Consider the following 14,064-nt stretch of genomic DNA (forward strand, 5'->3'; position numbering starts at 1 on the left):
TTCCCTCAACTGAGACTGGAACCAGGCCAGAGGCGACTGTGGAGATCCCAGAGGCAGCTTGCCTCTGGAGCATGGGGCCAACATCGGCGGTGCTCCAGGCACCGGCATGTACATAACGTCCTGGGCCGCCTGGAGGGCTTCAGGCGTGGATGGCATCTGGACATCCGGAGAGGCCTGGGGCCCAGTGGGGATTGAGGACTGCTCGACATGGGCCTAGCCTCTGTCTGAGGCTTCCCTCGGTGCTGCTGCGAAGAGGGAGTCTTCCTGGCCCTCTTGGTGTGCCCCGTGGATGGGGAGTGGTGCCAACTGGTGGATGGCACCGGAGGATCACTGCATACCAATGCCATGGTGCCGGGTACCGGTTTGGAGTGGCATGCTAGAGTCGGGGTCAGTGCCGACTTCATCAGGATGGCCCGGAGCCTAATGTCCCTTTCGCTTTTAGTCCAAGGCTTAAACGACTTGCAAATCTTGCACCTTTCACTGATATGGGTTTCTCCCAAACAGCGCAAACAGTCTGCGTGTGGGTCACTTCTTGGCATAGAATGCCTACAAGAGCCACACAACTTAAACCCCGGGGTGCGGGGCATGTCCTGGCCTGGGCTCACTGACTAAACTAACTAAACAGCTAACTAACAACAGGTACTAACACTGAACGAACAAACAGTTCTGGGGACAAGCTACAGCAAAGCTGGAGCAGAGCAGTTCCGACGCACCTTCATTGATGGCAAGAAGGTACTGAGGGTGGGGGGAGCATGCAGCTCCCCTTATACCGCACCAGGCAGGCGCCCCTCCAGGGGTTGCGGGGGCATGCTCCCCCCCTACAGGTACTGCTAGGGGAAAAACTTCTGGCACCAAGCGCGCACACCTATTGTGGAATACACATAAGCAATGACTCGACGACGACGACGACAACGACATGTATGCCCGTGATAATGGACACAGCTCAGCGAATGGTGGGACTTTCCATTCCCACCTCGGCTGGACAAAGATACTCCCTCTGCGATACATCTTTATACCGTAATACCAACAAGTTAGTACTACTGCCCCCCAACGTCGCTAGTTAGTACCCATCATTTTGTATATATTGGTTCAGTCAAAACATCTCCGTTACATACTGCCATCCTGACCTTAGGGAGGGTTCAGTGTGTTCCTGTTATCCTTGGGCAATGTTTTTGTACCAGCCTTGATATCGGGATGTGTTTGCGTGAGTACTCTGTGACTAGCACTTCTTAGGAATGTGTATTTCTGCAATATCAACCCTGTTCTTGCCAGATTCTGTGAGCAGGTCCTGCCTCATAGCAGGCCTCTGATACAAGGGATTATGTCTCAGGCTCTCCTCCTACTACAGTAAATAGTTGCACAGCTATTATCTAAGTGCATGCCACTTCCCAGACTAAATTTTACATCCACTGTTTGGAAAGACTAACCCCTTAGTAACACTGCACTCAAAGCATTAGCCAAATGAAACTTTACAAGGAAGTCTGGCTCTCACAGACCAAATGGGGCCATAACTTTGTTATTCAGTTTGCCAGAAACAGTGAACTAAAGTAGAACAGGAAAATCTTGGGCTGTCACCATTACTGAGTTTTCTGGCAGTGGCAATGAAAGCAAATCCTCATGTAAGATGATGAAATAAAAGGTCATTTGGATCCAGAGTTAAGAAAGGTGACATACCATTGGAAGATTTATGCAACAGATTCAGGTTACGAGTGTGTAATCAAGGCAGAGACAACAGACGGTTCTTAAGCAATAAGCTTGGAGACAGCATATTTGTGGCAACGAGACATTTTGTAAGGCAAGAGATCTGGACATGTTGCAAAGTCACACTCAATCTTCATAATAATGAAATTCCAGCATGATTCAAAAAGAATGATTACTTACCTTCTCGTAACTGTTGTTCTTTGAGATGTGTAGTTCACGTCCATTCCACATTAGGTGTGCACGTGTTGCGTGCACGAGCGTTGGAAACTTTTCCCCTTAGCGGCTCCTGTTGGGCGGGTGGGGCCCCTGAGTGGCGCCACTGCGCTGTGCATATATACCCCTGCCGGCCCGACCCCCTCCAGTTTCTTCTTGCTGGTGACTCCGACAGAGGGGTAGGAGGGTGGGTGGTGGAATGGACATGAACACCACATATCGAAGAACAACAGTTATGAGAAGGTAAGTAACCGTTCTTTCATCTTTGAGTGCTTGTTCACGTCCATTCCACAATAGGTGAATCACAAGCTTACCTCTGGAGGAGGGTAGGAGTCACAGAACAACTGATTGGAGGACCGCTCTGCCAACTGCTGCGTCCTTTCTGGCTTGCTGGTTGACCACATAGTGGGTCTTCAAGGTGTGCACCAAGGACCAGGTGGCTGCTTTGCAGATCTCCTGGATTGGGACCTGTGTCAGGAAAGCCGTGGAAGTTGCTTGCACCCTGGTCGAGTGGGCCGTGACTGCCAGGGCCGGAACACCTGCGAGCTCATAGCATGCCCGGATGCAGCTTGTAATCCAAGACGAGAGCCACTCATTCCACTTTCATTCTCTCGGCTACATCCACGAACAGCTGCGCTGATTTACAAAAGGGCTTGGTGTGCTCCAAATAGAACACAGGTGCTCGACGGACATCCAGGGTGTGTAGGTTGCGGTGACTTGGGTCCGTATGGGGTTTTGGAAAAAACACCGGCAGACAAATGTCTTGGCCCAAATGGAATTGCGAGACCACTTTAGGGAGGAACTTGGGGTGCGGTCGAAACTGCACCTTATCCTTGTGAAACACTGTATACGGTAGCTCAGAGGTGAGAGCCCTCAGCTCAGACACCCTTTTGGCCAAGGTAATGGCCACTAGCAATGCCACCTTCCAGGAAAAGTGGAGGAGGGAGCAGGTAGCGAGGGGCTCAAACGGGGGTCCCATGAGCTTAGGGAGGACCAAGTTAAGGTTCCAAGGAGGGACTGGGGAGGGCCTGAGTATGGAAACATCCTCTCCAATCCTTTAAGGAACTGTCCCACCACTGGGTGGGAAAACACCGAGCCCACCAAAAACCCCGGCTGGAAGGCGGAGATGGCCACCAGATGCACTCTGAGTGAGGACGGGGCCAGCCCCTGCTGTTTGAGGTGCAGGAGGTACTCGAGGATGGCTTGCACCGGGGCCTAGCATGGCCGCACCTGTTGGGGCTCACACCCACACGAGAACCTTTTCCACTTGGCCACATTGCTGGAGGGCTTCCTACTGCCAAGCAGAATCTGCTGTACAGGAAGGGAGCACCGGCTCTCCAAGGCATTTAGTCACAGAGCTTCCACGCCGTCAGGTGTAGTGATTGCAGGTCAGGGTGGAGAAGCCACCCGCCGTCCTGTGTGATGAGGTCCCAGTGTAGGGGCAGGACTACCGGGCCTCCACTGACAGCTCTAGGAGTGTTGTGTATCAGTGCTGGCGGGGCCACGCCGGGGCAATGAGGACCACTGCCGCCCTGTCCTTGCGTTCCTTGAGGAGGACCTTGTGTATCAAGGGCAGCAGGGGAAAAGCATACATCAAGCCCCCTCCCCACGGGATCGCAAACGCATCTGCGACTGAGCCCGGGCTGTGGCCCTGAAACGAGCAGAACTGAGGGCACTAGGAGTTAGCCCTAGTGGCAAACAGGTCTACCTGGGGAAACCCCCACCTGCGGAAGAGCGAAAGCACGACATCCGCTCTGAGCGTCTACTCGTGCATGTGATACGACCTGCTGAGGTAGTCTGCCAGCTTGTTTCGCACCCCCGGGAGATACGACGCCGCGAGGTGAATGGCGTGGGCTGTACAAAAGTCCTAAAGGAGGAGAGCCTCGTGACAGAGAGGCAAGGAACGGGTACCGCCGTGCTTGTTTATATAGAACATGGCTGTAGTGTTGTCTATCAGAACTGTCACGCTGTGACCAGAGTGGCGTGAAAAGTCTTGCAGGCCCTGAGCTCCTTCACATTGATATGGAGCAACCACTCTGCTCCCGACCACAAGCCCTGAGTCCTGAGGTCCCCGAGGTGAGCCCCGCATCCGTGGTCTGACACGTCCGTCACCAGCATCAGGTCTGGTTGTGGGGCGGCAAAGGGGATGCCTTCGCAAACCACAGGCTGGGACTGCCACCACAGCAGGGAGTCCAGCACGTCCCTTGGGGCTGTCACTACCAAGTCAAGGGGGTCCCTGCCTGTGTGGTACACCCAAGCGAGCCATGCCTGCAGAGTCCTGAGTCTCAGTCTGGCATGCCTGACCACGTGTGTGCATGTTGCCATGTGGCCCAGCAATTGCAGGCAGCATCTGGCCATTGTAGTTGGAAACTGGCGCAGGGAGACCACCGCTTGCTGGATAGCCCGGAATCAGGATACTGGAAGGCTTGCCCTGGCCTGCACCGCGTCCAGGAGCGCCCCTATGAATTCCACTTTCTGTGTGGGCATGAGAGTGGACTTGGGGACGTTGACCAGGAGCCCCAGCTCGCGGAACAATCTCAGGGCCACCTCCATGTGGCCCCGCACTTCTGCTTCGGATCGACCAGCCAGGAGCCAGTCGTTGACGTACGGGTAAACCCGGACCCTCTGCCTCCGTAAGAAGGCCGCCACCACCACCATGCATTTCGTGGGGCCGCGGCTAGACTGAACAGGAGAACCGCAAATGATCTTGGCCCACGGTGAAGTGCAGGAACAGCCAATGTGCTGGGTGGATGGTGATATAAACAAACGCTTCCTTCATGTTGAGGGCAGTGTATCAGTCTCCCGGATCTAGGGAAGGGATGATGGTGTCCAGAGAGATCATGCGGAACTGGTCCTTGACCAGGAACTTGTTGAGCCCGCGCAGGTCTAAAATGGGACGAAGTCCCCCTTTAGCCTTGGGGATGAGGAAATATGCTAACTGATAACAGTTATCTATGAGAAAGGCTAAGGGCCTGCTCACATCCAAGAAAGAGAGGTTGTTCCAACACCGCCACGGACGGTAAGGAGGAACTGGAGGGGTCGGGCGGCAGGGGTATATATGCACAGTGCAGTGGCGCCACACGGGGCCCCGCCAGCCCGAAGCGAGCCGCTAAGGGAAAAAGTTTCCGATGCTCATGCACACAACGTGCGCACACCTAATGTGGTATGGATGTGAACAAGCACTTGAAGAAGAACTTATCACTGTGCTTCTGGATCTGCAGCTAGTGGAAGCTGGAAGTTAATGTTCAGGAAAACTGCTACGGGAAAGGCATCTGGGAAGATACACAGAAATGGCATGAAAATCCTAGGAGTCTGTGTTTTGAGACAGAAGACTGTAACTTTACAAACAACCCCAGAAGTTCCATAGCACATAAAACACAGTGCATCTCACCCAAGATAAAAATAACATACCAGAAATGGAAATCACAAATGCCCATATGCTCTCACAAAACAAACCTGAACTTTTCACTTTAGCATCTATCAGCAAAAGCTAGCACTGATGTGTTCTGGAAAGACTGCCTAGCCAAGTGAAGAGCCTATGCAAATACCAACAAAATAGCAGCTTTGGAGTCAGTTATTTAGAGGATGTATTCAATATCAGCGACTCAAATTCTGTTTTCTACTACAGTGCAGTAGAATATGCATATTTTAACCATCCATGGATGGAAAATTTTAGCTAAGTCCCATTTTCTGTTTTTGGCAAATTGTCAGAGGAGCGAATGAACTTGTGGCTGAGTGTAAGGCTTGCTCCATGCTTTTCCCAGGAGTTTGGAAGGTGGGATCCATGAAGGTATATAAGCACCTAAGTCCCCTTTTTAGGGACTGTTGCAATCCACAAAATACCCACTCTACTGGTGCCAAATCCTGTAGGTCCCTAAACTCACTTAGCACCTGTTTTTTCCTCAGGGCTACCTCCCTCGAGGTAGAAAGAGCTAGGTGTCCAGCTAAGCCCCAGAGTGATTCACAAACTGGGAGAGACAGGCATCCGGCTGCCCAAGAAGACAGATCTGGAAGGCAGCCTCTGAGCACACCTACAAGATCAGGTCCTCAGGTGAGTTCACACTAAACTGCCAAGGGCAGAGAAGTTCCCTTACAGTCTTTAGCCTAGTGGCCAGGGTACTCACCCCAGGATGTGGGAGACCCTCCATTCAAGTCCTCCCCCACGAGACTGGGAGAAGGGATTTGAACAGGGATTTGCCACCTCCCATCTGAGTGCCTTAACCACTAGGGTAGCGAGTCATCTTAATGCTCTCTCTAGCCCAATTAATAGCCAGATATTCTATTGTTTAATTAAAGTGGCACTACTTCAATAGGAGAGACTGCAGGAGCCCCACAGCAAAATATTCTATAGCATTGTTGTAAGAGTTCAAATCCCTGGCACCAGCATATTACACATACTTCTGAACACTATAGACTGAAATGGCCTTAGTTTGACTCAGGCTGTTTTTAAGGCTAGCATGCCCAACACTATTCTCTGAGCAGCAGCAACCTTTGACACACCTACCTGTGGCAGGCTGCATTCTTCACCCTCTCTCTCTCTATTCAGCTATGTTGGTGTATATGGATCTTATATTAGTTACCTGCAGGGCTGTTAATGTGGGGAAGTTATTGTGAGGAAGTTATTCCTCGGAGCAGCAAGATTTTTTGTCTGCAGCCCCACAGATGGAATAACATTCCTGTCCCATTAAAACCTACACGAACATGATCTGAGTTTTAGAGAGTTTTCATTTTTTATACTGATGCGGTGATGGAAAGTAAAGGCCAACTGCACTGTGCTATTTTACAGGTATCCCATATTATGTTCTAATTGAGTGTCATTAACATCACTTTGCCATCTCCTTGAGACACAGCTCAAAAGGTTAAGTCGGCAGTAGGTAAAATTTGAAATGAAATACATCAGACACATGCCGTTTTGCATCTTTCCTTTCCTGGCAAGGATCATTACAAATAATCAGTGTGTAAACAGAGGTGATCTCCATTATCAGCAGACTTCTACTAGATTTGCTTAGTGATGGCACAGTTCAGTGTCTGCAACATATATGGGCGAGAGCAAGGATATCAAAACTTTGCTAGTGGTCAAGTTGTACCATCCCACAGAGAAAGCCAAGGGAGACTGCAGCCCAGCAACTGGTTGGGAGGAGGCAGTGGGATTGACAGTACTTTCCTTTTGTCCCCCTTTCCTGCAGAAGCAGTACTGACAGTGGGTAGGCTCCCCCACATCAAGAGCGTAATGCAGGCACAGAGTCTGAGTAACTACTTCAAGCAATAACACAGGTGTGAATATCTGCTTGAAAAGAAGAGTTCCTTCACCTCTCTCAAAACCTCCAGCTCCCTTTCAAGGAATGCACACACCTCTAAAAGGCTGTTCTCTTAGCATTAAGCTTCTCTAGTTTCTCCCTCCCACTGAGTTTCTGCCTTTTGGGGTTTGTCCCCAGATACAGTAGTTTCTACTTTCCCCCCTCACTTTGTAATTTACTAACCATGATTTAAATTGTTCTATGCACCTGTAGACTGTTTTGGTTTTCACAGATACTTTCAACTTCTCCCAGTCTAGTATCATCTGAATTTCATTAGCTGCTGTTTATAGCCTCTTTCGGACAATTAAAGGGGCGCCAACAATGTAAGTCACTTTTGTCTATTTTTTAAATCCACTCTTGTTGCTTGTAGTTATCTTTGGTTACTTGTAAAGGAATGGAGGAAAATACCACTTTTTTCAGTTTATTTTGTATTGTTCTCAGGTTTTATACCACACAACACCATCATACACTCAAGCACTTTCCTATCTATCATTATGTGTCACATGAGGTTCATTCATATTCTCATCCTCATTCTAGGAGAGGATTGCACGTGCAGTGTTTTGGCAAGAGTTTTGGTTTTTCAAATGTACATGGCTGTGTATGTTCTGAGTTTATGTTAGAGAAGGCGGATGGAAGAAAATGCACCATGCATTTGGAGTGGAAGGTGATGAGGTTTTGTGATGGTCCTTAGTTCCTGCGGGAGTTCATTTCACTCAATACTGACTATACAGGGGAAACTGACTATACCAATTTCCCCAGTTCACAATGGTCTTCACAGAGAAGGAGGGGGAGAAGAGTTTTAAAGAGTGAGTGTAAAATTACAGAGTTTGATAGGGGAGTTGGGAAGCGGGGGCGGGGAGGATATCCAAAACTCATTAACAAGGACCAGATTTCGAGCTGATGGTATCCCTTTAACAAAATGTTAAATAAAATGGGCCTCTACATTGATCTCTATGGTAATCCCACTCTCCTTCTAGATCTCACCTAAAGAATCTGAGAAAACTTCGGAGAGGAAGCAGCACACAAAACAGGGCTGGAATCTAGTTTCATTTTATTTTAGCAAACTGCATGTTCATCACTTAACAACTCTACACTAGGAGTTAAAGAACTCTCACTTTTTTTTTTTTTTTTTAAAAAGCGCAAACAAGAAGTGAAAACTCAGGTTCTTCATCTTTTAAAAAAGATTTCAAAATTGGATTAAAGATGACTTGTATATATTTTGGTATTAGGTAACAGATGGAGGATGTGTGGAATCGCTTACTCAAATCACGACAACCTGGCTAACTGAATCTCAGGAGATTGCCCATTCTGGGACCCCTTTGACATCAGATGGGTCAGAATGTTTTGCATTCACTCTGAGATCAGACTCATTTTCAAGGGGAACCTGTTGGTCTGAAGCGGCCAAACAAAACATCTCCTTAGCAAATCACTACAATGGCCATGCAGAGAGAAGCACCTTCAGAATTCAGTGCGAGCATTGTATATATTTTGCTTCTCCACAGAAGCATTAGGAACCCTTTGTGTTAGTTACCATGCAGGAAATCTAAGGAGAAAACTCCTGCAGTTTTGTCTTTTCACTTCAGAGTTACATTTCCCCACTGATCCTGTTCCTGCTGTGTAAAGATATAAAACTCTTTTTTGAACAAGTTCTGAAAGCAAAAACCCAAAACAAACACCATAAAATGTACAGATTACACACTCTAGAAAAGCCCTAAAATTATTGCAAAAACTAAAGACGACTTGTTCCAGGAGGAGGGCAGGCACAGGGCATCTAGATCTAACTCGGGTTGGTTTGACTTAGTTTTCAGCTTTTCCCCATCATTCAAGAAAAAAAAAAAAAATTAAGAAGTGTTTAAGCATTAGAACTAAAATACAAATGCACGTTGACGTTATAAAACAAGATTGTAGATTTGACCATGGGATTCCCTGACACATTGGAAAAGTTTACTTTTTTGCCCGGAGAGACTTCCTCATGGTGGATTTGCCCTTGGTAGGGGATTTCGCTTCTCTCCTCCCGCTCGCTGCTGGTTTCTTGGAAGAGCTGCTACCAGAGGGCCTCTTGATTGATGGGGCTGCTGGTCTGGCTTTTTTGGCAGGGGTTTTGACCTTGGGTGCGGGCTTTGCTTTCCCCCGGCGGGCTGCAGGGGCCTTTCTTGGCTTGGGTTTGGATTCTCTTCGTTTCACTGGGGGGGCCCTGCTCCGGGATTTTGGGGGAGATCGCATCTGCATCCTGTCAGGAAGAAAGGACAAGAGAATTTAGTACTAAGGCACCAAAACTTGCCTAGAGCCCACGGGTTAATGGATATAAAATGGAGCAGATTTCAGCCTCCTTCATCTTTAACATGGAGGACCCAGCTTGCAATGATCCACCTCAATTTGAGTAGCCAGACTCCCAAGAGCAAGAAAATCTTTTAAGCAAGATCACAATGTAAAGCTCTTAACAGTCCCCATGATGATCTAACTTTGTATCTCCTTTGTTAGCATATAACCCTATGAATAGTGCCTGTCATTCAGGAGTCTGAGTCATGCAACCCAAGCATCTTAGAGCTTTCCTTTGTGTTGGGTTTGTTACTAATATAGCCACTCAGCGTAAATGTACATTTGAAGTAAGAACAGTTTCATTTGGCTTTAGAACAGTAAATACACCAGCCAGAAGAGAGAAAAGTAAACTTATCCTGTATTTATCAGATATCATTAAAACGTCCCCAGCTTTTAAAGTGAGACCACAACCTTTCCTAAAGCACAGAAGAAACATGAGAAGCTAAATGGAAAAAGGAAATGGACACTAAATATGGTACAAAGAATAAGAACAGGCCCATCTCAGCTTTTATGAAATTGAGTAAAAGACTATCACTAGAGTCTGGCAAGGTGCACACTGACCACGTGTGTACAGCACCTACCATGATAGAGTCCTAATCCCGACAGTGCCCATAGCCTCCAACCACAAAAAAAACTATACACCACCTTGCAAATACCTTTATCATCCCCTGCTATTCCAGTCCTGGGCCTCTCTGCAGCAGTAATGACTATCTGTGGATAATTATCCACTGCCAGAGATTGAACACTATAGAATTTGACCTCTAGCCTCCAAAGGTGAAATGTTGGCACACCAACCCACAGCCTCACTAGAGTCTTCTGTAGCATATATTTAGTACTAATGGTGACTAACCAATTCTCAGCAAGTAGCCCTAGTCCTAAAGAACTTTACCACAGCCATGATAAAGTTCCAATCAATTGCCCCAAACTCTGGTTAATCATGACCTCAGTTCTTTCATGGACGATCCAATGTTTGAGTCGTCCCTGCACTATGACGTTTTGCTGGAGCCTGCTGCTGAAGAGCCATGATTCCCATGAAGTCTGTAACTGCAAGTCAGTCATACTTTTTAGTATGTCATACCGGAGAAGCCCTGTAATGAGGAGGTGTGGCTTCCCTCAGAGGGAAGGACAGGGAGGACCACAACATGCCCGCTGGTGTGCAGAACCAGGAAGGCCAAGCCTGCCCCAGGCAGGACAGGAAGAGGAAGTACAAAAGGCAGGCCCTGCAGCTCAGTTGGGCTGGAGACGCCAAGGGAGACAGATGCATCCTGCCTGCTGCTGGAACCTTTAGAGGAACCCCACCGTGCTGAGGACTGGCCAGATCTCCCTGGGCTGCTAGCTGACCAAGATGCTGAGTAGCTGTGGGGGCTGCCGCCTGAGAACTGGCCAGAGTTCCCAGGGCCACCGGCCAACCGAGACACCAAGGAGCTGCTGGGGCTGCCACCTGATGACTGGCCAGAGCTCCCCAAGGAGACAAAGGATCCCCACATTACAGAGATACCAAACCCCAGGGATGTAGGAAGTAGCCCGGGGAACTAGACGACCATCTGGTTAAGTGCTGGCCTGATCCTAGGTCAGCGTGTTGCGGGCGGACCACTCTGCCACTGTTAGGGCCCTAGGCTGGGATGTGGTGGAGTCAGTTGGGCCCACATCCCATGCCACCCTACCCCTGGGGTGGAAGCCTCCCCACCGTAGGCCAAGAGGCCTGTGTTGGTCTACCGTGCACTGAGCCCTAGACTGCTTTGCTGCCCTGCCCTGACTGAGGGTCCAGGGCTCAGCCTTATCGCTCTGCCCAGCCTGAGGGCCTGAATACTAGATGCAAGCTAATTCCCTGTTTTTGAGATCAACTTTACAGGTATGTGACAGTGAGGAGGCATGGCCTCCCTCAAAGATGGACCAGTAGGTACGGCCATGCAGGCTTACAAGCCCATTAATTTTCAGCTCTATACCTTTTCTTTGGAGGTGGTTCTTCCTCCTCTGACTCTTCTTCCTCCTCAGACTCCTCTTCTGCCTCCTCTTCCTCCTCCTCAGATTCCTCAGAATCCTCCTCCTGCTGCTGCTTCTCTGGGAACAGCACACCTGGGCTACAAAAGTAATCTTGTTAACTCATGTCAAAGAATACAAAGTTCAGTGTCAGATGGCTGAAAGGGAGCCACTGATTGACCCTGCATTGCCAGGACTAGTTGCCCATTTTGTTAAAGTAAAACCTAGCTAGTTTGAGCTTCCACACACTGTGGACTTACACATGATGCTGATTTCCATGCATGCGGCTAAATATGTAGAAATCAATGAAGTGCTGCTACGGAAGGGCCAAGGTGGATGAAGTCAAGCTGGCTGCAAATTAATGGACATGCCACAGCCCCATCTCTCCCCTAAGCAGTCCTGCCTCAAGCTCTCTTACACATTGCTTCCTCCCATTGCAGACATAGCAGGGGGATGGCAGTTTAAGTCCAGGTTCTCACTGATCATGGAGCAGGTCCTAAAGGAATTCATTTTGAAGCACTTGGAGGAGAGGAAGGTGATCAGGAACAGTCAACATGGATTCGCCAAGGGCAAGTCATTCCTGACCAACCTGATTGTCTTCTATGAGGAGATAATTTGCACTATGAATACGGGGAAAGCGGTGGACATGATTTACCTTGACTTTAGCAAAGCTTTTGATACAGTCTTCTTGCCAGCAAGTTAAAGTAGTATGGATTGGATGAATGGACTATAAGGTGGATAGAAAGCTGGCTAGATCGTTGGGCTCAACAGGTAATGATCAACAGCTGGATGTCTAGCTGGCAGCCAGTATCAAGTGAAGTGCCCCAGGGGTTGTTCCTGGGGCTGGTTTTGTACAACATCTTCATTAATGATCTGGATGATGGGATGGATTGCACACTCAGCAAGTTCGCGGATGACACTAAGCTGGGGGGAGAGGTAGATATGCTGATGAGGTTCAACACGGACAAGTGCAGAGTTCTGCACTTCAGAAGGAAGAATCCCATGCACTGCTACAGGCTGGGAACTGACTGGCTAAGTGGCAGTTCTGCAGAAAAGGACCTGGGAACTTCAGTGGACGAGAAGCTGGATATAAGTCAACAGTGTGCCCTTGTTGCCAAGAAGGCTAATGGCATATTAGGCTGCATTAGTAGGAGCACTGCCGGCAGATCGAGGGAAGTGAGTATTCCCCTCTATTTGGCATTGGTGAAGCCTCATCTGGAGTACTGTGTCCAGTTTTGGGCCCCACACTACAAGAAGGATGTGAAAAAGTTCTAAAGTCCAGCAGAGGGCTACAAAAATGATTAGGGGGCTGGAGCACATGACTTATGAGGAGAGACTGAGGAAACTGGGATTGTTTAGTCTGCAGAAGAGAAGAATGAGGGGACATCGTATCAGTTCTGCTAAGCTACACGAGGCCAGGGCAGGTTGGTAATTAGAGGGGTTTTCTTAAGCAGTCTCCCAGGAGCAGTGCAGAGCAACGCTTGCGGGAGGGATAGCTCAGTGGTTTGAGCATTGGCCTGTTAAACCCAGGGTTGTGAGTTCAATCCTTGAGGGGGCCATTTAAGGATCTGGGGCAAAAATTGGGGATTGGTCCTGCTTTAAGCAGGGGGTTGGACTAGATGACCTCCTGAGGTCCAAGCCAACTCTGATATTCTATGATTCGATAGCTGCTTTCAACTACCTGAAAGGGGGTTCCAAAGAGGATGGAGCTAGACTGTTCTCAGTCGTACCAGATGACAGAACAAGGAGTAATGGTCTCAAGTTGCAGTGGGGGAGGTTTAGGTTGGATATTAGGAAAAACATTTTCACTAGGAGTGATGCACTGGAAAGGGTTACCTAGGGAGGTGGTGGAATCTCCTTCCTTAGAGGTTTTTAAGGTCAGGCTTGACAAAGCCCTTGATGGGATGATTTAGTTGGGGATTATTTCTGCTTTGAGCAGGGGGTTGGACTAGATGACCTCCTGAGGTCCCTTCCAACCCTGATATTCTAGGATTCTAATCTTCTATGATCCCAGGCAGCTGTGCTGAAGCCATGATGGACTTGAAGATTAATAAAAGAACAGGAGTACTTGTGGCACCTTAGAGACTAACAAATTTATTAAAGCATAAGCTTTCGTGGGCTACAGCCCACTTCATCGGATGCATAGAATGGAACATATATAGACACACATACAGATAAGTTGGAAGTTATTTTCCTGAAGAGTTTCTTGGTTGGTAAAGCCATCGTAATGTTTAATCAGATTTGTTATCATCAGAACCTAGAATGATACGGGTTATACAATGTTGGGCATAATCACGGTTGTTAAACCCTATTAAAAAAAAAAAAAAATCTTCCAAGGCAAAAATATTGGTCCTGTGAACATCAACACGTTAAACATGGCTGGACTAATGGTTTGTGAAATGCTGTGCATGACCACCTGTCAACGGAGGGCTCTTTACCTGGGGTAATAAGGGAAGCAGAGCTGGAAGGTGCCACTGAAACCCTTCCCAGAGATCTGCTCCATCCAGCCATTCTTCTCACATTTCTGCAGGGTTCTCTTCAGTAGATGTACTGC

General features: G+C 48.4%; 1 protein-coding gene across 21 annotated transcripts in view; it reads right to left on the reverse strand.

Moving 5' to 3' along the window:
- Window positions 1-8,245: 8,245 nt before the first annotated feature.
- HP1BP3 (heterochromatin protein 1 binding protein 3) overlaps window positions 8,246-14,064 on the reverse strand; it is an 80,737-nt gene continuing 74,918 nt past the window's right edge. For 20 of the 21 annotated variants that reach the window (XM_048824634.2, XM_048824630.2, XM_048824622.2 and 17 more), the window contains 3 exons: window positions 13,949-14,060; window positions 11,477-11,611; window positions 8,246-9,441 (listed from right to left, as the gene is read on the reverse strand). In XM_048824634.2, the coding sequence (XP_048680591.1) occupies window positions 9,156-9,441; window positions 11,477-11,611; window positions 13,949-14,060 (533 nt within the window). In that variant the 3' untranslated portion in view covers window positions 8,246-9,155. The remainder of the gene's footprint in view (window positions 9,442-11,476; window positions 11,612-13,948; window positions 14,061-14,064) is intronic. The other variant, XM_048824637.2, reaches the window with a different exon arrangement.

This window comes from Caretta caretta, chromosome 18, assembly GCF_965140235.1.
Source record: "Caretta caretta isolate rCarCar2 chromosome 18, rCarCar1.hap1, whole genome shotgun sequence".
NCBI classification, from domain to species: Eukaryota; Metazoa; Chordata; order Testudines; family Cheloniidae; genus Caretta; species Caretta caretta.